The 26724-nt window shown below is 44.2% G+C and overlaps 1 protein-coding gene across 4 annotated transcripts; it reads right to left on the minus strand.

Moving 5' to 3' along the window:
• Positions 1-763: 763 nt before the first annotated feature.
• On the minus strand, positions 764-24629 carry C1QTNF4 (C1q and TNF related 4). 4 transcript variants are annotated; one of them, XM_043548645.1, is made up of 2 exons: positions 24028-24629; positions 764-2460 (listed from the first exon to the last, which is right to left on the minus strand). In XM_043548645.1, exon 2 carries the CDS (start codon positions 2456-2458, stop codon positions 1340-1342), a length of 1119 nt encoding a protein of 372 aa, XP_043404580.1. In that variant the 5' UTR covers positions 2459-2460; positions 24028-24629; the 3' UTR covers positions 764-1339. The 4 variants fall into 4 exon arrangements, with proteins under 4 accessions (XP_043404580.1, XP_037754534.1, XP_037754535.1 ...); XM_037898606.2 differs by having other exon boundaries at positions 24116-24388; XM_037898607.2 differs by having other exon boundaries at positions 24088-24324.
• Between the last annotated feature and the right edge of the window lie 2095 nt (positions 24630-26724).

Genomic DNA, 26724 nt, shown 5'->3' on the forward strand with positions numbered 1-26724 from the left:
GACTATGAGAGGATGGACACTGAAATCACCTCTTATACCTTAGAAGTACGGTGGTGGCTTCCCCCTAAGGCAGGGTTAGGTAGAGCAACAAGGAAACAACATGTTGTGTTATGAAGTCTAGCCACACTATAATGTTAAGAGTGCCCATTTCTTGGCAATGGTAGAGTTCAATACAGGCAGTATCACTATGCACATACTGACCTTTGCCATCCCCTAATGTTCAAAAATCATGAGCCAGGCACCTCCAAAATCAGGAGATTTTTAAAAATCATACACATTTTGGGTTATTTTTATTTGCCTTCTTGTTTAGGAGCCTTTAGGGTATGCTTGGCTCATGTTTTCAAACTTTTCTCCATAACCACAAGAGCTTGAAACGTAGTGGGGTGTTTTTGTTATGAAAGCCGAGATTCACAGACAGACAGAATCTGTGGATTCCAGCAGCTGAAGCTTTAAGCAAAACACCATAGAATACCAGGGTTGGAAGGGACTTCAGGAGGTCATCTAGTCCAACCCCCTGCTCAAAGCAGGACCAATCCCCAATTTTTGCCCCAGATCCCAAATGTCCCCCTCAAGGATTGAACTCACCACCCTGGGTTTAGCAGGCCAATGCTCAAACCACTGAACTATCCCTCCCCCCAGTACTGTATCATGAGATACTGTATCATGAGATTCACAACAAAATCATAAGAGTTGGCAATACTGGATACCTCCTCCCGCAATTCCCTGACCTCCCACAAAATACAGACACTCTGGCACAGTGACATACAATCTAACTCTGTTTAACAGTCTTCACAACACAAACACATACAATAGTTCACACATTATCAGAGCCTCTCTCCTGTCCAGAATCAGTGTCACAGGCAGTTATATACACACAAATCCAGCATCTTGTGAAACAATGTGTGTCTCCGCAAACCCTGCACATTTTATTTTTTTACTTTTATTAAATTAATTTCAATTACATTTTCCCTCCCCCAGGCCTCCCTTGTATGTGCAAGGAATATCACCAGGTGCTGTGCCTTCTTGGTGGGGTTGTCTTCAGTAGGTCTCCCAGCATTTCTGCAGTGGCTCCCTGAATCACAACACCTCATTTCACTGCCCCTGCCCCCAAACTACCTTATGCTTTATGCTTAAATTGAACAGTAACACAAAGATCATTCTACAGATAAAAGACAGAAACAGCAATGGCCCTGCAGCCAGGACATGAGTGTGCAGCATAAGGAAAGCACTGGATATACATTAGCATGCTCTTTAACATTGTAGAGGGTGACATCCAACCAGGACCTGCACCCAAGTCCACTGCATCTTGGCTTCTCTTATGCTCCTTTCACACCTGCATTTAGATTTTTGACCTCGTGGGGGAACTGGGACTTGGGGGTGGCTTTGGCTGAGCCTCTGGATAGATAAGGAACCCCGTGAAGGTGATGTACTTGCCATGGTTGCTGTAGGCACCGTAGCCATCATGCTGGTGGCTGTAGAGCCAGACAGTGTCTCCGTAGTGCAGAGGTAACATAATGCTCTGGCTCTGCATCTCCCGCCTCTTGGAATGGTTGTCATCATAGATCATGGCCTGAACCTCATTGTGGTTTTTCATAAGTTTCACTGACATGGTCTTAAAAGGCATTTTACCAATGGTGAAGGAGAAGTAATATGCACCTGGCACGCGGCATAAGAAGATGCCCCTTGAGGAATTGAAATCCCTTCCAATGTTCACAAACTCTATGTCAAATGTGATTGGCTCATGCTGGGTTTGCTTCTCATCTGTTCCCAGGAGGCTTTGTGAGCGAGCAACAGAAAATGCAGAGCGAGGGTCTAGTTCTCTGGCTGGCTGATCGGACAACATGTGTCCCTCTGAAGCTTCATTCTGTTCTCCTGAAAGCTGATGAATAGCTGGATGGGGCAGCCCTGCAGCTCCCCCCAGCTCCTGAGAGACCACACCATTTTGGAAGTAGGCAGAGGTATCTGGATAGATAAGATACCCATTGAAAGTTGTGTATGGGCCTGCATTGCTGTAGAGGGCATACTTGGGGTCCCCATGTAAACGCAGCCAGACTGTATCTCCATAGTCCAGCTGAAGCATGGCACTCTGGCTAGCCAGTTTCCGCTCCTTACGGTGATGCTCATCATACACAATCACTTGCACCTCATTCTTGTTTCTCATCAGCATAACAGACAAGTTTTTCTTGGGGTATTTCCCAACTGTGAAGGAGAAGTAATAGGCCCCAGGGATCCGACACCTAAACAACCCAGCCTTGGGATCAAAGTCACTGCCAATGTTCACATAGACCTTGTCAAAGGTGATGACCATCTCAACGCTCCCTTCCATGCTGCTGGTTCTAGCCACAGAGAAAGCGGAGCGGAACTCAGTCCCAGGATCGGTGGGGTAGCCATACACAAGGGTACAGGCCACATGGCAGAGGAAGCTAAACAGAAGCTTATCTTTCAGGGCCATCATCATATCTGAAAAGAAAAAGGGAACACATTTTAGCACAAGTATTTTCAACTTATACACCAGGTGAAACCCAGAATTGTACCTTGTTACATAGACTCCTGGGCCTGTCAGGCTTTGATGAGTCCTGAGTCCTATCTCTGATCAGTGTGAGTGAAGACAGATGCTCTAACTAAGCCCTGGGACCATGACTCAGTTCAGATCCCAGGGCTGTCTGCAGTCAGAGGTGGAGCTTCTAGTCCTGAACTCAGGGGCCTAAAAATCCCTTTGCTTTGAGAGCCTGGCAGCCTTCAGTGGTAACTTCATGGAGCCCTGCTGCTCACAGTGCACAGAAATCTCAACCCTCATCAGGATTCTGGGAGGGCTCCTTCTGGAAACACTTTTATTTACAGGACTGAGATGCTATGATTAGGAAGCAACATTACCCTACATAAGCCTTGTACTATGTTAAAATGCAGGTTAGGAACATATGGTCTAGAGATTACCATGCAGATGTCACTGGGCAAGATTAGCCAAATGGCCTGATACAGCACTGGTTGTTTCAAAGGGTGTAGGAACTGTAAGCCAGGAAAGTTGGTGGACCCTGTTAATTAGACATCCTGCTTATGTCTACACTGCAATAGGATAAGCATAGGGTTCAAACTCAGGCCCTAACTCCCATTCTCAACACATAAATTGTGCTAACTCATGGCTCAGACCTAAAGACCCAGGACCCCATGGGGTGGAGGGTCTGAGCCTGATTCATGTCAGGACCCATTTCAAGCCCTATTGCTTTACAGTGTAGATACAGTCACACTGGATTCATGATCTAGGAGTCCACCAAAATTATCTCACAATCCCACAGGCCAATTTTCTTTGTCCTCTAGACAGTCAAGTTTAGCAGACAGTCAAGTTTTCCCACACTGCATCAAGAACATAGGGTTAAAGCAGCCACACTTTGGGAGGGCACGAGAAAGTCTGGGATATGGGCGGTTGGACTCAGACTCACATAATGCAATGTAGATACTGGAGCCCCAAGCTGGGAGCCCAGGTTTAACAATTCCTAATCTGGGGTTACAAATAAGTATAGATGCTCAAATCCTATGTTAACAAACCCAGGGTCTGCTAACTTGAGTTCTACTAACCCTGGGCTTACATTCCAGTGTAGATATACCCTTAATGTTGTTTACACTGCAGTACCACCTGAATGCTGTACAGACATAGAAGAAGAGACACTCCCTTCCCTGAAGTGTTCACAAATTAACAAACAAAGGAAGGTGAAAGAAAGACCATGAACTGTAGAATGCTTAAACTGATGATAGGCCAGGGTTAAATAGTTTTATTAAAATAGATATATTCATTTATCTTACATCAATTTGTTATATATACAAATTATCCCAAGCTGCCCCCCAGACTTGCCATTGGTTGATTATTTCTTGTAAGCATCATTGTAGAAGTTAGTTTCAAGTGAGGGATTTGAATACAGAGAGCATAGTAGCTGTGGGAACCAGTTCAGGAGAGCCGGAGCCCAGAGCTTGTGCTCCAGCCTGAGCCCGAATGTTTACATTGCAATTTTATAGCCCCCCAGCCTGAGCCCTGTGAGCCTGAGTCAGCTGACACAGGCCTGGCCAGTTGTGGGTGTGTTATTGCAGTATAGACATACCCCTATACACAGGTTGTGTGACTGCACTGAGTACCATGATGACTGTGGCATCCATACTTGAATTTGGAATGGGAATGAAAGAAATGCTGAATCCTTTTCTGTCATCAGCTACATTAACCAGCATGGTTCTAACCTGCTGTCTTTGCTTCAAGGCTGACTCAGTGCATTTGGGAGTCAGAGGATCGGCTAGTGACAGCCCCCCTGGCAAAAGACACACACAGGGACTTTATCAGTTTAATAAACTCTTCATTGAATTCTGACCTTATGTTGCCTCGAACAACAACTGACCGATTTCAATTCCAAAGCAGATTTCTCTGTAAAAAGGTCACTTTGGACACAAGGGGAAAGGGTTTCAGAGCCCAGGATCCAGCCCAAGCCCAAAATGTCTACACTGCAATTTTATAGCCCCTAAAACCAAGCCCCAAGAGCCCGAATCAGCTGACTCAGGCCAAAGACAGGTCTTTTATCCCAGTGTGGACTCTGCAGCAGAGTTTCTGATTTCACTTTATTAGCTCTTCCCAATAACTCACTAGTAAATTATTTAAATAAAGAGGTTAATTATGCTGTGTTTCCAACAGCATGTGTTATTTCTGTGACAACTCCCACTCATCACTCTCAGGATTATTTAGGTTACCTTTCTATTTAAAATCATTTAGAAAGTGTCTGGAGGGCACTGATACCAAAATACTAATGGCCAATTAAGCTGGAACACACCTCCCCCATATCACCTTGACACAATCAGAAAGTCCTCAGCCAGCTACAGTGCTGTACTAAACAGAAATATCTTGCATCCTTTCTTGAACTCGGATGCTGTTGTAGTAAGAGTCTCAGCTAGGAACAACTAGAAGGCCCATCCATTTTTCCAATAGGTCTTCTGATGTTTGTTAAATTTAAACCCACATTGGCATCTCTGTCTTGAACTTTTCCAGCAGATTGCCAGGGCAGTGTGTTTCAGTTCCAGCATGTGAAGCTAGTGATAGGCACTGCAGTTGCTGCCTTCAGGTCACTTCATGATATAGGCTCTGAAACTAAGGAGTAAGATGAGCAATCCAGAGTAGGAATAGAACCCAGGTCTCCAGAATGGACCACACAAGCTCTATCTCCAGGGCCACAGAGTCTGTCTACTGCAGCACTCTCACTGCATTTGGGCACCAGTCAGGATTCTGGCCAACCCACTCTGCCCTCCCTTACCGCCGATAGCGCTGGCATATGTGGTGTCACCATAGAAGTGCACCATGAAAACCAATCAAATACAGGGGGACAAAGATACAGTGTTGCCTTGGAGCAGTCTATCCCACTAAGGAACAGTTGCCCATGGGGAAGAGTGGGAGAAGAGGTTTGAGACACCATAGCGTGCAACAGGAATGAAGAACATGAAGACAAACTAAACTGCACAAAACATGCTCCAATTTCTAATTTTAAAAACACCATAGTAGAGGCTAAATGTATAACCCAAATAAAAAAAACAGTAAGAGCACCAAAAATGCCACTGTGGCTAAACAACAGAGTAAAAGAGGTGATTAGAGACAAAAAGACATCTTTTAAAAATTGGAAGTTGGAAAATTGGAAATCGCAGTGAGAAGAATAGAAAGGCAAAAACTCTGGCAACTCAAGTGTAAAAGTATAATTATGCAGGTCCAAAAAGAATATGAAGAGCAACTAGCAAAAGACTAAAACTAAAACAGCAACAAAAATGTAAATACATAGCAGAAGCAGGAAGCTTGCTAAAAAATAAATGGGGCCACTGGACAATTTAGATGCTAACGGAGCACACAAAGAAGACAAGCCCATTGCAGAGAAGCTAAATTAATTCTTTGCATCAATCTTCTCTGCAGAGGATGTGAAGGAGATTCCCACACCTGAGCCATTCTTTTTAAGTGACAAATTTGAATAATTTTCCCAGAGTGAGGTGTCAACAGAGGATGTTTTGGAACAAATTAATAAATTAAACAGTAGTAAGTCACCAGGATCAGATGGTATTCACCCAAGATTTCTGAAGGAACTCAAATATGAAATTGCAGAACTACTATCTGTGGTACATAACCTATTGCTTAAATCAGTCTCTGTACTAGATGGCTAATGTAATGCCATTTTTAAGAAAGGGTCCGAAGGCAATCCTGGTAATTACAGGCTGGTAAGCCTAACTTCAGTACTAGGTGAACTGGTTGAAACAACAGTAAAGAACAGAATTATCAGACACATAGATGAATGCAATTTGTTGGGGAAGAGTCAACACAGCTTTTGTAAAGGGAAATCATGCCTCACCATTCTATTAGAAGTCTTTGAGACTTTGTCAAACATGTGACCAAGGGTGATGAAGTGGATATAGTGTACTTGGACTTTCAGAAAGTCTTTGACAAGGTCCATCACCAAAGGTTCTTAAGCAAAGTAAGCAGTCATGGGATAAGAGAGAAGGTCCTTTCATGGATCTGTAACTGGTTAAAAGGCAGCAAACAAAGGGTGGGAACAAATGGTGAGTTTTCACAATGGAGAGATGTAAATAGTGAGGTCCCCCAAGGATCTGTACTGGGACCAGTGCTGTTCATAAATGAGCTAGAAAAAGGGGTAAACAGTGCGGTGGTAAAGTTTTCAGACCATACAAAATTACTTAACATAGTTAAGCCCAAAAGCTGACTGCAAAGAGATCTCACAAAACTGGATGACTGGGCAACAGTCATGGCAGATGAAATTCAATGTTGATAAATGCAAAGTAATGCACACTGGAAAACATAATCCCAACTCTACATACAAAATGATGGGGTCTAAATGAGCTGTTACCACTGAAGAAAGATTGTGGCATCATTGTGGATATTTCTCTGAAAACATCTGTTCAGTGTGCAGCAGCAGTCAAAAAAGCTAACAGAATGTTAGGAACCATTAGGAAAGGGATAGATAATAAGACAGAAAATATCATAATGCCACTATATCCACTGCATGACCACATCTTGAATACTGCATGAAGTCCTGGTCACCCCATCACAAAAAAAGATATATTAGAATTGGAAACAGTACAGAGAAAGGGTAACAACAAAAATGATGAAGGGTATGGAACAGCTTCCATATGAGGAGAGATTAAAAAGACTGGGACTGTTCAGCTTGGAAAAGAGACGAGTAAGGGGGGATAGGATAGAGGCCTATAAAATAATGAATGGTACAGAGAAAGTGAATAAGGAAGTGTTATTTGCCCTTAACATAACACTAGGACTAGGGGTCACCCTATGAAATTAATAGGCAGCAAGTTTAAAACAAACATAAGGCAGCACTTCTTCACACAACACACAGTCAATCTGTGGAACTCATTGCCAGAGGATGCTGTGAAGAACAAAACTATAACGGGGTTCAAAAAAGAATTAGATAAGTTCATGGAAGATAGCTACATCAGTAACTGTTAGCCAAGATGGTCAGGGACACAACCCCTTTGACATGCTCTGGATGTCCCTAACCTCTGATTTCCAGAAGCTGGGACTGGACAACAGAAGATGGATCACTCAATAAACTGCCCTGTTCTGTTCACCAGCCACTGTCAGAAGACAGAATATGGGGCTAGATGAACCACTGGTCTGACTCAGTATGGCCATTCTTATGTTTTTACACTCAATGCTACCCAGTTTTCGTATTTTAGATGTCAAGAGTAGCAGGAAGGGGGAGATGGGCATTGCTGTGGGACCATCTATGTCTGGTATATATGAATGGGAGTTTTCAGAGGTCGTTGGCTGAGGTTAAGCAGTCAGAAGGATATATCAGGAGGTTATTTCTATGTGGCTGGAGCAGCCAGATGATTTCCAAATGCAGTTGAATTATTGACATTAAATTAATAATCTGAAAGGAAGGCACCAAAGTGGTAGTGACTCACACAGCAAGATATGCATTTCAAACCATTTTTTAAAGGAATGAGAAACACTTCACCCTTTGCCTGACCTGGGAAACATCATCAATAGCCTAGTGCTGGATGGAGGTGATTTTTCTGACCTGGGAACAGTATCAACCCATAAATGGAAGAAGATTTAGCTTTATCCTTGCACCAATATTAAGAACATTAAAAAGTCTTCACCTTCACAGAAAGGTGACCCCATTTCTACATTGTTAGGCAGATAAGGATTTTTCTCAAAATATTAATAAGGGGTTGGATTCTGCAGCCCTTACTCAAGAAAAATCCCCTTTGACTTCAATGGGAATTTCACTCAAGTGAGAGATGAAGAATCAGGCAGAGTTTGAATGACATGCTGCTGCTGGATTGAATATAATAAAAGCTTCCCAGAATCATGCAAGCTGCAAGAGAGAAGACTAGCACTTTCTAGCTGACTACACTGAACACATTGCTTTCACCCTAATATTAAAAGACAGCTGCAAGTGTCTCAATTATCTGAATCATCAGAAGCCTGTGTAATGAGCAGCCTGCCTGCCCTGTGGTTAGCAGGGATATGATGAATCTGTTTCTTTTGATTTGCCCAGATATACTTTCTGTTCCACTCATTGGCCACAAAAATGAGTATCAGATAATGATGCAAACTCATCATTTCTTACAACATCAAGGAAAAGATTAATTGTAGCACTTCCTTAAAAGCAGAAATGGTGTAAAGGGTCCCATGTGGAAGTGCCTAAGGACTCACTCCTGTCTTCAGATTTTCTCTGCTTATGATGGATGAGGTTTTACTGAACTCTAGGACAATACTCACTGGAGAGACATTACCAAGCTTTTCTCTGTGAACTACCTAGGATGCTTTCGGGGAAGTATAATTAACATTTTGAAATGCAAAAACTACAGTGAGCTAAGATAGGGAGTCATTTACCTCAAATCTTTACTTTAGTCCATGGAGTCCATTAGTGTAATATATTGGCTTCCATATGCTAAAATATCCCTGGAGGGACAACAAACCCTTTGAAGTTCCCCAACTGCAGCCCAAGTTAGGAAAAGGAAGTGGAGAGATTGTGTTTTGGTAGAAATGTCATTACACCTCTAGAGTGATGTTGCATTTCAGAATATTAATGAAACCTCTGACATCTCATTTCAGAATCCCAAAGGGTCAGGGATGTCTAGACTAGGATGAAGTTTTTTGTTTGTTTTTTAAAAACTCAAACACATTAGTGTAGACAGGGCAAGTTACATTTTAAATACGCTGATTGAGGTAAACCCTAAGTGGGAGCCATGGGTTCACCTCAACCAGCTAACATGAGTTCAACTACAGCTTGCCCTGTCTACATTATTTTTAAAGTGTTAGCTTACAAAACACCCAAGATACAACCTTCAGTCTTTTAATCTTATTCTACACATATCCAGAGACACTAAACTCACGCACACGAGAACAAGAACCTGCTCATGCCCACCAGTCTTGAATACTAGAAGGAAAAGGCTCTCAAAGCAGAGATGTTTTAAGCACATTTTCTGAACTGATGCTGAATTATTGTTGCATTGCCTACACTTGCAGTTAAATCACACACAGCTGATCAGGTGCTGAATGCATTGTCAGTAATAGGTAGCAAAAAAAAAAAAGTTACCCACTGCTGACAATGGGTTTAATCCCAGTTCAGGGGTGCATGATTTAGCTGCAGGTGTAGATTGCCCCAAACAAGTTATGAGCCATAACCTGAGAAGGTCACAGGCATCTGTTACGATGTGAAGTTTAATTAATTCTATCGCACTTCCCCTTTGTACACATGAGAGACTGAGGTGGTGTCTACACTGGTTTTTTTTGGACTGGTGCAGCTACATTTGTGCAAAAACAAAAACATCGTCTCCACTTACCAGGTTAGAAAAGTCTCACTTCTATTCTCGTTCATGTGTGTGAGCGCGTGCACATACACTCTTTTCTAGACTCCCTCTCTCCCCAGCCAGTGTGGAAGCTGCTATGGCAATATGATCAGTAGGCCATCGGGGAAGGTCACGCTGGGGAGTAGAATCAGATGGGAGAGGCTTGTCTAGAACATGACCTTCTGATAAACAAATTAGGGAAATACAACCTAGAATCTAGGGCCTAGGTCCTAGATGGAGCTACCCTAAAGGGGATGCATAACTGGCTGGAAAATCATTCCCAGAGAGTAGTTATCAGTGGTTCACAGACAAGCTAGAAGGGCATATTGAGTGGGGTCCAGCAAGGATCAGTTCTGGGTCCAGTTCGGTTCAATATCTTCATCAATGATTTAGATAATGACATAGAGAGTACACTTACAAAGTTTGCGGATGATACCAAGCTGGGAGGGATTGCAAGTGTTTTGGAGGATAGGATTAAAATTCAAAAGGAACTGGACAAACTGGAGAAATGGTCTGAAGTAAAAAGGATGAAATTCAATAAGGGCAAATGCAAAGTACTCCACTTAGGAAGAAACAATCAGTTGCACACATACAAAATGGGAAAGGACTGCCCAGAAAGGAGTACTGCAGAAAGGGATCTGAGGTGCATAGTGGTTCAAGTTAAATATAAGTCAACAGTGTAACACCGTTGCCAAAAAAGCAAACATCATTTTGGGATGTTGTAGCAGGAGTTTTGTAAGCAAGACACGAGAAGTAATTCTTCCACTCTACTCCATGCTGATTAGGCTTCAACTGGAGTATTGTGTCCAGTTCTGGGTGCGACATTTCAGGAAAGATGTGGACAAACTGGAGAAAGTCCAGAAAAAAGCAACAAAAATTATTAAAGGTCTAGAAAACATGACCTATGAGGGAAGATTGAAAAAAATTGGTTTGTTTAGTCTGGAGAAGAGACGACTAAGAGGGGACATGATAACAGTTTTCAAGTACATAAAAGGTTGTTATAAGGAGGAGGGAGAAAAATTGTTCTCCTTAACTTCTGAGGAGAGGACATTGTGCTGTACAAACACACACAGATAAGGGTCATCTCTATGCTGGAAGGCTTACAACCTAAAAGACAAAAAGGTTGATGACAGGGATAGACTGTACAAATCAAATGAATATAGCAAAGAATTGGAACAGTTTTGTTCTTGTAATTATACCAATATAAAGTAGGACAGGGAATCACTGGAAAAAAGCAGTTATTAATCTGTTCTGTAACTGTCATTCTTCAAGATGTGCATTTCCATGTCCATTCCACTTCAGGTGTGTGTGCACCCAGTGGACCAGAGCCAGACATTTTTTCCTTAGCTATTGCAGTCAGGGCAGCACATGTGCCCTTTGCCGCCTCCTGTTACTGCACCCTGGTATAATGAATGGAGCCACACAAGATTCCCCTAAATATAAGTTTCTTCTTATTGGGCAGACTCCAATACAAATGGGAAGGAGGGTGAGTCATGGAATGGACATGTGCCACACATCTGAAGAAAAGTTACAGAACAGGTTAGTAACCACTTTTTTCTTCTTCAAGTGATTGCACATGTCCATTCAACTTCAGGTGACTCACAAGCAGTTCAAATCAGAATCTACATGAAAAATGACTGAAGGACCACTTGTCCAAACTTGACACCAGTTCCAAGAACGCTGAGATATAGCCTAATGCTTTATCAGGAATTCTGGATGCAGATGTAAGCATACCTTGTCCTTATTAAAGAAAAACTGTAAGGATGATCAGCCACCAACATTTGTAACTCTGCCACCCTTCTCACTGAGATAATAGCTACTGAAAGTGCTCCTTTCACAGATAGATGTAGCAAAGAAAAGGTAACCAATTCTTCAAAGGGTGGACCCATCAGCACTGTTAACACCAGATTCAAGACCCAAGGAGGGATGGGTTCCAACCTGTTCAGAGACTTTTAGAATCTGAGATCGGATGAGAAAAAATTTGCTCAGTGGCCCTCAACTGAAGGGTGGAAAGCAGAGACAGCTGCCAGGTGAACCATGAGGGAACTGATGGATAAACCTTGTTGTTTCAGGTGGAACAAAAAGTCTAAAACATGCTAGACAGAAGCCAGGACTAGCAAGACACCCTTCCACTGTGACCATAATAAGAACCACTTCCACTTTAGCAGGTAAGTGCATCTTGTAAACAGTTTTCTGCTGCTCAGGAGAACCTACTGCACTTCATGGAACACTTCACCGCCTGAGATATTAACCATGGAGCATCCAGGCATTCAGACAGAGAGCAACCAGGTTGGGATGCAGAAGCTGGCTAAGCTCTGGGAGATCAGGTTGGGTTCTGGAGGAAGTGAGTAATATAGGAGCCTTGCAGGATAGGCTCAGCAAACTAAAGATCCAATGCTGGTGCAGTGAGGATCATGCAAACACAATCCCAACACCTTTGGAATTAATGGAATGGGGGAGTAGGCATATAGCAGATTGTCCTTCCAAGACAGAAGGTAACCATCCATCAGAGCTCCCTGATTGTGGCCTGCTCTGTTATGAGAAGCAAAACAGATCTATGTGAGGGATCCCCAGGTCTAAAATGTGAATTTAATGATGTCCAGTCTGAGACAACTCATGATCTCTGCTAAAGTATCTACTCAGGTGATTTGCCAAGCTGTTCTGAACACTAGGAAGATGAGAGTGTGGCATTACACCCCATATTCTTCATAGGTATATTGTTATGATATGATTATGGCATAACTGTGATGTATTTTATGCAAGCTGGGTAATGTGAGATATCGTGGGAAAGGTTATGATTTACTGATTATGATTATCCTATTTGTATGCATGTATCATTTTTGTATCTGAAGTTAGGAATGTTGTCTATGCATCTATTACAAATGTGTTTACACCTGGGGAACGCCAACTAGGCAAAATGCAATCAGTCTAGATGTCTCGCTGGGAAGAGCCATTAGGGAAAACAATAGGTGTTTGAAGATGCTAATCACCCACTGAGAAGTCTTCCTGAGGATTCTACAAACAGCCTCTGAGTCACCTGGTTCTGGACTCCATGATACTACTAGTATTTTTCCACTGACCAGGGTGGGAATCACACTGGGAGACAAAGGAGTCCCGCCATATGCAAAAACTATTGAAGGCAGGGGAGTGACATCATTGGGGTTCATTCTTCACTAACTCCCCACTCAAGAAAGAAGGCTGCTGGAAACACTTGAGAAACAAAAAGACTGAGCTGGGGGGAAGGGCTGAGCCCAGGCTAGAGGGTGTCTGGCCTATGAAAGGAATATCTGGAGTTTTAAGCTGCAAGCAAGTCTCTGCAATCTGCCTAAAACATCATTTAGGGTGAGAATTTGCTACTTGTAACCAATTTCTTTAGTATATTAATCTTAGGTTGCTTTTTGTTTTATTTGCTGGGTAATCTACTTTGATCTGTTTGCTATCCCTTATAATCACTCAAAATCTATCTTTTGTAGGTAATAAACTTGTTTTTGTTTTGTCTAAAACCCAGTGTGTGGAATCCATGACTGGGGGGCAAAAAGCTGTTACATATTTTTCTCCACATTGAGGGAAGGGGTGAATTTCATGAGCCTATGCTGTGCAGCACAAGATGGTACAATTTTGGGTGTACTCTCTAGAGGGGGGTGTGCACTTGAGCACTGAGCCTCCCCATGCAGAACTGATAGCAGCATCTGTGTGTAAAGCTGCAGCTGGGTGTGTCCCTACCTGTATGTGTGCTGGTAAAGTGCAGTCTGAAGCCTGAGGGAAGGCTTGGCCAGCTTGCCTCAGCAATACAGTGTGAAGGGAGCCGAGGGTGGGTCAGGTGGGCTCAGTGGTACCCCAGTTCCAAGTGACACCCGGGGGGGACGACGACCCATCACAGAGAGGTTTTGAGATAATTACACTAATGAATCAAAACTCCCAAACATGTATTGTCTCTTGATGAAGATGGTTTCTGAACTGACCCCTCCCTGTCTGTTTACATGGAATGTTGCCGCAGCCTTGTCCATGAGAATTTGTAGAGTCTCTTGCTTAATGTTAGGGAGAAAACCTGACAGGATAGATGAATGGCCCTTAATTCCACCATATTTATATGGACAACTAAATCTTGAGGCAACCACAGATCTTGAGTTCGTAGGTTCCCTAGGTGAGCTTCCCACCCCAGAGAAGTCGTGTCCATAATGAGGGTTAATGTGGATAAGGAAGGGGCAAAGGGAACTCCCGCACACATGTTGGCCAGATCCATCCAGCAATTTAAGGAGGCTAGTACTCCTGCAGGCACTTGAATCAGCATGTCCAACCAATGACAACCTGGGGAGTATACTGACTTTAGCCAGCTTTGTAACTTTGAGACAAAGTCTGGTGTGCCAAACCACATACATGCAGGAGGCCCTGTACCCCAAAAGTCTAAGGTGATTTCTTATTGTTGTGGTTGGATGCGTTCTTAGGTCTGTGGAAGTGGTTAACATTATCTGGAATTTGGATTGAGGCGGAAAGCTCTGGCCACTGTAGAATCCAAGACCTCCCCTATAAATTCTATCCTCTCAACTGAGGAGAAGACTGACTTGTCCTCACTGAATGACAAACCCAGAACTGAAGGAGGACTGGATTTTGGCCATACTGAGTTCTGCCTGGTTCTTGGACCAATCTCCCACCAGCCAGTCATCCAGGCAAGGAAATACTTTTACACCTGCTTTTCTTAGAAATGCAGCCACCACAACCAGCCATTTTGTGAATACTCATGGGCCATGGAGAGGCTGAAGGGCAGGACAGTAAACTGATAATGGGTGTTGAGCCTTCTGTACTGAAGTGGAGCAAGAGTCTGGCATACAAGGCTATTCTTGAGGTTACCACTTTGTACTATATTCTGTATGGGGGGCAATATTGTTAACCTCCTCTGCTTGGGGTTTTAGAGAGAAGAAGAGCCATGGAGGACCTGGTGGTGATGGGAAACCCCACAGGTTCCAACATAGGGTATAGGATTCCAACTCTTACCACCCAAAGATCTGGGTCCCTGGACATCTGCTGGTTACCTGGAGTGGAATCCTCGCAGCACAGGTGAATGTAGTCTCCTATCCTGGGAGTGAGGGGCATAGGAGCCTACCTCCAACTCTGAGGAAGATCCTAAGTCACCTGATCAAAGAGGCATTGTACCAGGCAGTGCCAAGGTCTGGTGGCATGTCTCCAGAAATGTCAACACTGGAGACAGCATACTAGGTTTGCCTCTGGATGGCACTGGACGAGGACGCACTGGATGGTCTGATGAAGTCTGCCACAGGACTAAGGGGTGGGCCTGTTCTGCATGTAAGTCTGAAGGATAAAGCAGTATCAGATAGTTTGTTTCTTGCAATGCTGGAGAATCCGGTTCCGAAAGAGAGTGCAGGTCCCAGACTGCGGCATATGCTTCTGGTGTTGTCAGTACCAAAAGATTTGTTGTTGCATCAAAGGGGTTGGCCTCAATAGCACAGGCACTGGTGCTGGAGTCAACACCCACACAGGAGAAGAGCATCTCTTCTCCGAGGACACTCTACCCTATCCTCCAGCTTCTTTGCTGATGGACAGTACTGGGCCTTGATCTTTTGAAGGAGCTTGGCTCCTTCAAGGGATGTTGTCTGTGCTTCTTCCTTGGCACATCAGAAGGGGATTGGTGTTGAGAATCCACAATATCTAGAGGGGCACTTCTAACTGAGAGATAAGTATTTGGTGCGCACCCTGAGTGGAATGGTTCAGAAGGTGGACGCAGGGAGGCCTCCATGAGAAGGTGACACAGTCTCATCTTCCTATCCCTTTTCATCTGGGGCTTAAAGTCTCTGCAGATCGGACAACGATCATGGAGGTGACCCTCGCACTTTAGGTGCCTGGAATGAGGGTCATTTATAGGCATAGTCTTTTTAAGGCTTAAAGCCCGGAGACCGAAGCATACCCCAGTACCAGGCATCAGTGCCCAAAACAAGTGGGAAGCGACCCTAAGAAAAGCAACAAATGAAACCTACACTAAAGTTACTAACAAATATGAAAAACAAATACCACTAACTACATACAAGAGATAAACAAAGTCTCTGGAAAGGGAGAACGTTGTCAGCAGGAAGCTAACATGCTCAGACTACCAGTCATAGGCAGTAAGAAGGAACTGAGGGGAATCGGTGGTTCCACCCTTACACCATTGGAGAAAGGATGAAGAAGAGAGCACAAGGAAGAAGAGAGCATATATGCTACTGCAATGGGTACTGCTAAGGGAAAAATCTCCAGCTCTGGTGCACTTGGTGCGCATACACCTGAAGTGGAATGGACATGTGCAATCACGTGAAGAACAAGTTAGTAAAACTAAATGAGTGGGGGGAGAGGGGGAAGGGTCATTTTTCATCACCTGCCTAGTTATGATCATCAGGCAAGGTTTTGTTGGCATCAAAGCAGAGGCAAGTTTTAAAGGAGGAATATGAAGGAGGATAAGATAGTGGCTGTACAGATTATATGAGAGATATTTCCCCTGTTCCCCATGCATAAGGGGCAGCATGGGAGAAAGCGTGAAAGTGTCTGTGGGAGAAATTGGCTGGTGGGTGGAAAGGCTGGGAACACAGACAGAGTGGAGATAGTTGTTAGCACCACAGCCTTTTCTGGTAAAGTTCTCAATAAAAGTTTGGGAAGGAAAAAGAGAAACTTTCTTCACAAGAACTAAGATGGCCTGGCTGCCTGGAGGCAGCTAACTGCCATGGTCCCTGGAGAGGTAAGTGTGTAGTGGAATCTGGGCCTCCAAAATCCAGATTATGACAAATCACACTACACCAGGATTCAGAGCTCCCTGGGGTATATGGCAGTGGGACCTGCTCTGCACAAATGCAGCTGTGACTTGAGTTGCAGTGGGACCGAAGGCACTACAGGTGCGGAAGACAACTGAGGGTATATCTGTACTGGAGAGGAAAGTTGTAACTTCCAGCTCAAGGAGATATACCCATGCTAGCTCTGATCAAGCTAATGTGCTAAAAATAGAAATGTAGCCACAACAGCCGGCACAAAGAGTGGGATGGCTAGCTAGTTTATGCCACCACTTGTACCACTGCACCTATACTTCTATTATTAGCATGCTAGATCCATCAGAGCTAGTGAGGGTATATCTACTTGAGGTGGAAATTATACCTTCCACCTCCAGTGTAGACATACACTAAGAGGCCAGTCAAATAACCACATTAAAACTAGGCCAAATTTCAGGCTTCCTTTGGTGAGGGGGCAGAGGTGGAAGTGGTACAGAAAGAGTTCTGCACTTAGGACCCATAAGGAAAATCTGCCTGGTACGACCCCAGTGAAGAGGCTAGAGATGCAAATGGATTCAATTCCTTGTTCTTCTGTCCATCTGCCTCTTACATGTCACCTTAGGCCATTTTAACAGGAAGCAACACTGCAGATCCTGCCACTTCCCTGGTGTCTCTCTCTTACTGGGGAAAAGGGAGCTCTTTTATATCCTTTTCCAACATGCATGGCTGCTTTGCCTATACCTTCCAGAATTCTTTGTTCTGGAGCCAGAGCTGGAAGCAGGTTGCTCTGGACCTACAGTCTCTTTAAAGAGCCAGCACCCCATCTTAAAATACTGTGTTGGGGAACATCAGTACTATTCATATATGGTGGGTAGGGAGAAGAGACAAAAAACATCACACACACACACACACACACACAGAGCAATGAGTTAGTATTGATTATTGAAATGGTCAGTCCTTCAGGGATGGGGATGGGGGATGATGGAGTGAATACATTCTGCAGTATATAGGACACCAAATGATCAGTTTTCTAAATATATTCTTATTTTTCACAAAGTATTTATGCTCCACTGAAAGGAGAGGGGGGAAAAGAGCAGTCAGAGCTTATACAGTATTGGTTGCTCATTGTCATACTTTGTGCTCACAAGTCCCAGAGAATATCAAAGTACAAGGATCTTAAACACTTTGTGGATAATTCCACTGAAAGAATATTTCAACCACACTGGATTTCAATGCTAATATGCCACAGTTCATTGAGCAAAGTCTCAGTGAAAGCAACCTTTTAAATATCAGAGCCTAATTCTTCCATTTTCTCCTTGTCCTGTGCATTCAACACGGATTCTTTCCAGCAGTCGCTTTTTAGCCTTCTGGTCCCAGAGAGTGTCTTGTTTTCATTTTTAGAGATTCCCCAGTGCTTGACTGGTGTAAAAATCGTTTCAACTCCTTTTGCTATGTGATGATCTTTACCTTCTCTTAGAGCTTTTCTTTTGTCTAAGTGGAAACGTTTAAAGCCTGGGGACAGAACAATCTTTCTCCCTTCAGAGGATTTAAAATTCTTTGTCTGAGCTCAGAGCATGCTCCATCTATTCTAGTCAGGATCTTATACTGAGCTCATCACCATGGCATCTGAAAGAAAGGATCATGATTCTTCTTATTTTTTGTACCTGTCTCCTCACTGGGATCCAATAGCTTTTCATCATACACAGAAGAATGTTCTATACTATTTATGTTACACATTTGGGCACTGTCGTTTCCATAACAGCTACATAATCCAGTTTTTCTCTCCTTGCTGGAATGCCTAAAAATGTCTATTGTGGGACTGCACTTCATTTTATAGTAGTTTCTCTTGTCTCTCTTGCATGGCATTGTTTTTAGCGAGGGCTTTGCTCTGAGCTGTGATAGACACTAGTATAGGGCAGAGGCTGTGTCTTCAGTTCAGACTGATTTTCTGGTTGTTCCATCTCATGTATTATTTTCTCCCATTTCATGCTTTTTAGCATTCACAGACTCAAACATCTGCTCTAAGGACATCAGAAAGGCTTCTTGTTTAGGCCTTGTCCAGAAGGGAGTTCTTTCAACATTCTTCTAATAAATGGCTCCCTTTCTTTTATCTCCACTTCCATAAGTGTTGCACTGTGCCTGCACTATGTATGAGGTATTAGGCCAAGATTTTAATAAGTCCAACAGGTGGATTTTCTTTAGTTTTGCTCCCACTAAGGACTACCGCCCTTGTTTGGGGGAGTGGCTCAGAATAAAAATATCAAAGCATTATGAGGTTTGCATTTCTATTTGTTTAAAGGAGTTTTAGTTGTTCAGAAAATGAAGTTTACCCAATCTGTCGCTTCTGGCTCCTGCTCTGCACCCCCACCACTGCAAAATTTTAAATTGCTCCACAACTGTCCAGAATCTCAGATTTTATTTAAAAAGAAATTAAGTCTGCAGCCCTTATGTTGCAAATAAAATCTTTAAAACATAAAGTGAATGTAATCCAATTCAATGATTTCTGCCAGAGTCTACAGGCAACATGAAATAATTGCTCAGAGAAGTGCCAACAGCCCCATTCATCTCTATAGCATGTAAACACTGTTCTCCTTGATGTCAGTTTAAAATGTTGACAATTATTTCACTGCTGAATTCTAGTAGAAGCATCCAGGTAACATGCTTATTTGTCAATGTTGGATGTAGCAATGGGAGGGATGGAGCAAGGTAGCTAATTGCTTTCAGATTTCTGGGGTGTGGAATGAGAACTTTAAACCTCCACTCCCCACAGACTTAAAGTCTCTTCTGGGAAGAGAAGTGGGAGAAAGTCGGTGCAAGCCTTTCCTAGTACTAAACTCTTCAGCTGCCTCCTGGTTACCAAAAGCTACAACCAACTCCTATGCATTCCTGGGTGCTAGAAGCGCCATCTGCCCCCCTCTCAGCAGTTAGAACCTCCAGCTTTTCCCCAACAACGTCTATAATGCAGTTCCTCATCAATAAAAAGATCTGCCACATAGTGAAAATGTGAGTCAGCATAAAATAAGAGTATTTTAATATCCAATTACATGAGTAACACAAGGGATACTGTACTGGCTAGCCCGGTGGGCAGTGAGGAAGACAGAGCCTGCTGAAGGGACTGGGCAATGCTGCAAAATGGTGAGTTTTGTTCTACAGTATAGTTCTGGAGAATCCCATGGTTCTTATAGTCCTGGAGAGCAGACTGCAGGGAACATGGCTCCTTTGGATTCAAAGGAGGGAGGACTATATGGAACCTAGTAGGATTTAGCAAATCTGCCTGTCACAGGGTGACACTTGCCCTGTAAGAGTGAAGAGACCAGTGCACCTGAGACTGGTCAGCTGACCCCAACTGGTCTTGAAAGAAGGCATGTGGACCCTGCAGATGTAAGACTAGCAAGTGAGAGCTGCCAGAGACTAGGAGATTGTAGGAGGTCCCTGGGAGAAGGCTGAAGGCAGCAGAGAGGTTTGCCAGCTGACCTCTCCAAGCCAGAGAGCTAGGACTAGAGAGAGTTGAAGTTAGGGGAGCAGTGGAGAGACCTTCCTGCTGAAGCCTTCATGCTGGAGAGCTGTCACAGGGGGGACAGTGGAAGTTCCCACCTGAGACAAAAGAGTTAAATGTACAGGGGGAGTGACTGATGTTCCCATTGTGAGAAACAGCTCCCAGCAGAGAGGTTGGAGGAATGGGGGTTTCCTGCTGGGAAGAATAGGGTTGCACTCTAGCTGGAAGGGCTGGGATGACTGTCCTGGCAGAAGGACAGGAAAGGACTGACAAAGAGCCAGGTGCGGCTAAAAACACTGCAGTGTGGTATGTGGGGTGTTGAGGGACTAGATTTTGAGGACTACATACACTGCAGATGGACTGTGTTTTGGACTTTTATTATAGACTATCATTTTTGTAATAAACTGGCCCCAAGAAAGGGTATTATTGAGGCAAGAAAGCTTGGATGGAGTTACTGGGGACTCTGAAGGAGTAAAACTGAGGCAGGCACCACCTGCCTGTTCTGCTGCAGGAGAGCACTCCAGCACTGCAGGTAAGGTTGCCCTATGACACTGCCAACCCGCTCCCATATTGCAAAAGTGGGGCAGGTGGGAGGGATTGCTTGCAGGTGCAGCAATAAAAAGGTTTTGCAGGGGACCCTAGGCTGGCTGTAACGGGCCCTGCTTTTCCATCTCCGACATCTGTGAGATTCTGTTCATTCCTATCTATCAACACCAGTCCAGCCACCTTCCACATATCTCAAGCCTTAGTAGCTCAAGCAAGCACTGTAGCCAAAGGGGAATCCATCTGCCTTCCTTTTACCCACGTTTTCAAAGGCGCCGTCCCATTAGATGACTGAAGCTGGATGGTTAAGTCCTTGCTCCTGCCACCCAGAGTCTCTACATTCCCTTTCACTTAACTAGCAAAGGGTTTTCTGGTAGATGCAGGTGCAGTCTGAGCCACTGCCACAGTAACAGCTATCTATGGGATGGATGAGCAAAGTGCTGGGGGACAGAGTGAGGTCTAGCCTGTACAACTTCCCCCATGGAGCCTTTGTAATCAATTACCAGCCTCTGGATGGATTTCTCTGCTGCTCAGTTCTGTGATAAATTCCTGCTCCTGGTTGGGTTCTCTCTGCTGGAAGCCTCAGCTCTTTGATTAGATGCAGCAGGAATTCCTCTTTTGTTCTCTAACCTGACTGAAAGAAATGAGCAATCTACAGCAGGTATATGGGGGCAACAGAGCACTCTCGGGGACAGATTGACAGGAGTGTGGGGGGCAGGGATGCTGTATGTGACTAGATTAAGTCAACTGGGAATTGGACAGTCACAACGGATGAGTCAAAAACCAAGGGATTAATGAGATCTATGTAATGGGATCTATACTAAACTCCTGGATGACAATCAGGAGGGAAGAACTGAGGCATCTCTTGTCTGAGCTGGAGAAAACATGGGAGCTCAGTCAGGTAGGCTCTGTTTGAACAATGAATGATGGAATGTTAGCTGATCCTTAGAACACCACATAGAAACTTGCCCTTTTAGGCCATGCAACAAGCTTTAATTCCACTGCAATGAGAATTTGATCCTGCAAGGGAGGACTTTGCATCAGGGGGACAATGTGCAACTCATGTTAGAAATCATATTCTGAGAAATTAAAAGGTTTTGGAGTTTTCAGGAATAAATTACAAAGTAACTCTGAATATTAGACCTCAGCATCTGGCATCCAATCCCTATCCAAAAGGAGATGGAACAGGCCCCAGGGCCCTGTTTTGTGGACAGCATTGCTCTCATCTTGTCACAAAGGGAGGAAAAAGGATAGAGGAAAGAACACAGGAGGGAGGGGCAGGACGAACTTTTGAATTCTAATGTCTCAGATGCTCACCTCATCTTGGTTATCCATGATTTTGTCACCTTGAGGCTGGTTCACTGCAATGAGCTGTACCTGTGTCTAACTGCTCACACTTTTTGCCTAGTGCACCCACCAACAGCTCAGGGGGCTACCAAGAGCTCATTGCACTTCTGCTCTGCACTGGCTGCCAATTCACTTCCAGGTGAAACTAAAGATGCTGGTTACTAGCTACAAAAGACCTAAATGGTTTAGGTCTTTTCTACCTTAGAAATAGCTTCTCCCTATTTGTATACCTATCTTATAGGACTGGAAATCAATAAATGGCTCTTGTTGCTGGAGTTTGCTCCTTTCTGGAATTATGTTTAACCCCAAACCTGACTGAATTTAGAAACAATTGTAATACAACTTTTCCAGACTTTCCTAGGATAACTGAACTATGGATATTTGAGCACCTACCTGATTAGAGCATCCCTTCTACACTTGAGCCAGCTGGCTGCAGTGGGTTTATCTGACTTATTGAATCCAGATATTTAGAAATGTGAATAGTTCCCAGTTTAGTAAAGTGTCCAGATCCCACAGTAGTGAGGGTGGTCCAGATGCTAGCTGATCAAACTAAAATACACATGATAGCTAATAAAATTCCCAGTTTCACCACCGACTCATTTCCCATTTCTGTGCCCATCTCCTCCTCCTCTGTTAAATAGGGATAATATCCATGATGTGTTATCAGAATTAAGTCAGTCACTAACTTCTCCACCATTGAGACTAACTGTGCCTGGGAAAGACCAACTTTTCCAGAAAGTGAATGGTCATCAGACCAAGTTCCAGAAATATGATTCCTTATTTAACCCCAACCCCATCATAATCCATCATGTTTCTTTGGGATGGACTATGGGGAATGGGATGGACACCCTTGATGTACTCAGACCCCCCACCCCCACCTCCCTCCACACAAACACAGTAATTTCTCAGGTATCAGTTAACCATTAGCTCCTTGACTATGGGTGTGCGAGCAGACAGCTGCCGTGTAGATGGATGGGATCATAGCTTCAAAGACAAAGTATTTTCAAACCTTGTTACACATTCAGCTCTGTGGAGGAGACAAGCTGCAGGAAGTTGCAATGGCACCAGGATGAATAATTGAAGCAAGGCACATTCAGTATATGCATAAACAGAAGGACCAGAATGCTACCTCCAAACCGGCTGGCAGTGCAGAAACTCACAAATTGTCTTATGGATATGTTATCTGGAGAGGCTGACCCATTTTCCTAGGAGCTGGTGGTGGAGGGGAGAGGAAGTGACAGTAGGATTGTCAAACACACGAGGGAGATTTGTTCATAATATCAGGCACAAAATTACACTTTTCAGAAGTCAATGGAGTCACATAGACTAATCCCAGGAGGAGCCATGGGGCTCAACTCCCCCAGGAAACCAACTACAGAGAGACCATACAGGCTTAACCCTCCTTCCCTCCAAGAATCTGGCCTCAGGGAAGTACTCTGAGGTGTAACTCCCTGGAGAGCAGGGCCAGGACTCACAGATCCTTGCATCTTCCGCATAAGCTTAACCATTTTATACTGAAAAGCTGGGATTTATCAGGTATGTCATTTTAATCTATTTGCAAGTCTAACCGCTTACTCAGGACAAGGAGTGATCCCAGCGCCACAAAGAAAGGAGGCAGAGAGCCCCAAGGGGCTGAGTGTCATGGCAAGTCGCACCCTACAGGAGTATTACAGCACAGCACCTGGGATAAGGGGCAGGGAAGCATTGCACCTGAGGAGAGGGTTGCCTGGAGTGGCTCTTTCTCAGAGTGTTTGTGGAGCCTGCTCCTCCTGAAGGAGCGGGGCTGGGGGCAGACCATGACCAAGATGACATTTTGGAAATCTAGGTAATAATAATCAGCTTGTTCCCCCCCCCCCCCCAGACTGATGCAGGGGTTAAACCCCCCGGGTCTCCCCCTCCCCCACAATACTCCATGTTGCTCTCCAATCCTACCCTCCCCCCCAAGATAATGCCACATAACAACCCTACAGCCCCCTTCCCCGAGGCTAAACCCTCCATTGCGACGCCACCCCCTGTGACCCGTTGTCTTCCCGAAGGAAGCTTCCCCGGGCTTACCCCAGCCGCTCCCCTTCCCCCGCCGCCCCCCCCCCCCCCGGGCCTGCAGGGGGCAGCTACCTGGGTGAGGCAGATGGCGAGCCCGTACCTGCTGCTGCTGCGAGGCACTGGCTCCGCCGGAGCCGCCGGCTGGACCTGGCCGTGTAAGTGCCTGTGCCCGGAGCCCCGGCTGATGTTTGCGCACTGACAGCGCCGGAGCCGTCGCCGCTGCTGGAGGGGGACTGGGCAGGGGGAGCTCAGACACCCCGGGCTCCAGCACCGAATCAGTGACAGGAGGAGGAGGAGGAGGGGCGGCCGGAAGGGGGCCGGGGGAAGGGAGTGGGGGGGACCTGGCACAGTACCGCTCATGGCAGGGCACCAGCTTCACAGCAAAGGGTTCCGAAGGGCAGGGAGAAGAGGAATGTGACAAGAGAAGCGAGGGGAGTGGAGCGGTCTAGGCCAATGCAGCCAATCTCAGGAAGCCTCGCTGGGCTCCCAGTCACCTTCCCTCGGAAGGAGCCGAGCTGACTCTGCACCATCACTCAGAGCTTTATGACAACAGCATGTGCAGCGATCCCCATCAAGATCCGTGGATACCAGGGAATCAAATCCCCAAATGTGCTGCACAGCCCTGGGCTGAGCAGCTGTTGAGAGTATTTTACCTACCAGATACCTAGTCTTTCCCCCCTTTATGTTGGCAGCTCATAGGGCGCTTGGTGTGTCAAAAAGAACAGGAGGACTTGGGGCACCTTAGAGACTAACAAATTTATTTGAGCATAAGCTTTCGTGAGCTACAGCTACACGTCGGATGAAGTGAGCTGTAGCTCACGAAAGCTTATGCTCAAATAAATTTGTTAGTCTCTAAGGTGCCACAAGTCCTCCTGTTCTTTTTGCGAATACAGACTAACAGGGCTGCTACTCTGAAACCTGTCATTATGCAATGGTGTATCAAAGAATTTTGACAGCAGTTAGGATAAAACTACAGGGGACTCCAGATTTTCATTTGGGGGGCACCAATTGGTCAGGAAAGAATTCTTGTCTGTGGTATTAAATGGCATACAGGTTCCAAACGACATTTCAGATTTTTGGTTGTTTTTTTGGGGGGGGGGTGGGCTTTAACTGATTCCAGGGGCTACTTAGGTACCTGAAAACTATAGGGTTTTTGTTTGTTTGTTTTTTAGCAAATAACTTAGAAATTAGCTGATAGGAGCACTGTATCTAATTCCTATATAAAAAAGAGAATTAAATAAATATTAGACCCACTCAGCCCTAATACTAACATGTTCTCACATCTTGTGTCAAGTCACTTAAGGGACACTGGTTAGGTTTAAAATTTTAATGTATATTCTTACATTGTTAATAACTCCTGAATATAACAATTGAAACAATTGTAGAAAAATCTAGATTACTTTTAGGCGGTTCACCAAGCTTGGAATAGATTATTTAGCTTTGGAAACATCCTACTAGGGCAAGGCCCCGTGAGTTTATACTGCACCTGCCTGGGGCTCTAGGGATATTACCCCACTACAAATAATAACTAGAAACTGACTTTAAACAGGAGTGAAATTGACATTTTCAAGTCACTTTCACTGTATTGACATTCCCAAATGTTCAAAAATCATGAATCAGGCTCACCAAAAATCATGAGAATGGCTTCAAATCATGAGATTATGTAAACATAGATTTGGGGTTCTTTTTATTTGCCTTCTGCTTTTTGAGCTTTAGGGTTCACTGGGGGGTCATATTTTGAAGCTTTCTCCATAGTCACAAGGGCTAGAAACTTTGTTTTTCTTTAAGAATGAAGGCTGAAATCATCACCTATCCACTTGACTCCAGGAGCTGGCGCTTTAAGGAAAACAATAATTATCATGAGACTCATGACAAAATCATGAGAGTTGGCAACACTGCTTTTACTTCTGTTTAAAGGCTAGTTACTTTCCAGAAGGCTCCTAAACACAACACTACAGCGACTGAGTTGCAATTCTTACAGGAGAATATTTAAAACCAAACACCAAGAAAATTCCACATTTTAAAGTTGAGAGAAGAAACAGATTTCTGAGGTATATCATGGCCACTGCAGGCAGGAAAGGAAAATAAATAGACACAGAAGCTCTGGGCAGCTCTTCCTCTTGACAGGAAGTTGGAGGGTCAAATCTTCTAGTCCTTAATCCAGTAAAACTTCTACTGCCATCAGCACCTCCACTCATAGATGTTAACATGTGCTTAATAACTATACACTTCATACTTAAATATCTGAGCCACCTTACCCAGGGCTACACATTTTATACACAGTGACTAAGGGACTATTTTTTCTGGCATATTCTGAACAGTGCTGAACACACAGATGGTGCCCAGTGAATTATACAAATCATGATGATAATCCTCAACTTTATGGACTCTGTGGATGCAATTTCTGTTCTTTGTTCCGGAATTGGCATGGATACAGCTGAAACCCTAAGAATTTGAAGCATAAACAGATCTGATACTTATATGACACTTTCTGATTCCTTCCTTTTCTTCAACTCAGAACAAAAAAAAAAAAAAAGAATGACAAAACAAAATGGTTTTCAGTTAAAATGTAAAATTGCACAGCAGCCGTTGCTCTACAAGTCAGCATGGGGCAGAATCTGCCATCCCTTGGGAGTTAAGTGATCTCTCATGTGACTCTCATTCTCCATCCTTCCTAACCTCTGTGCTGCTTTTCATGCTGTCAACCGT

The sequence above is a fragment of the Chelonia mydas genome, chromosome 6 (genome assembly GCF_015237465.2).
Source record: "Chelonia mydas isolate rCheMyd1 chromosome 6, rCheMyd1.pri.v2, whole genome shotgun sequence".
NCBI classification, from domain to species: domain Eukaryota; kingdom Metazoa; phylum Chordata; order Testudines; family Cheloniidae; genus Chelonia; species Chelonia mydas.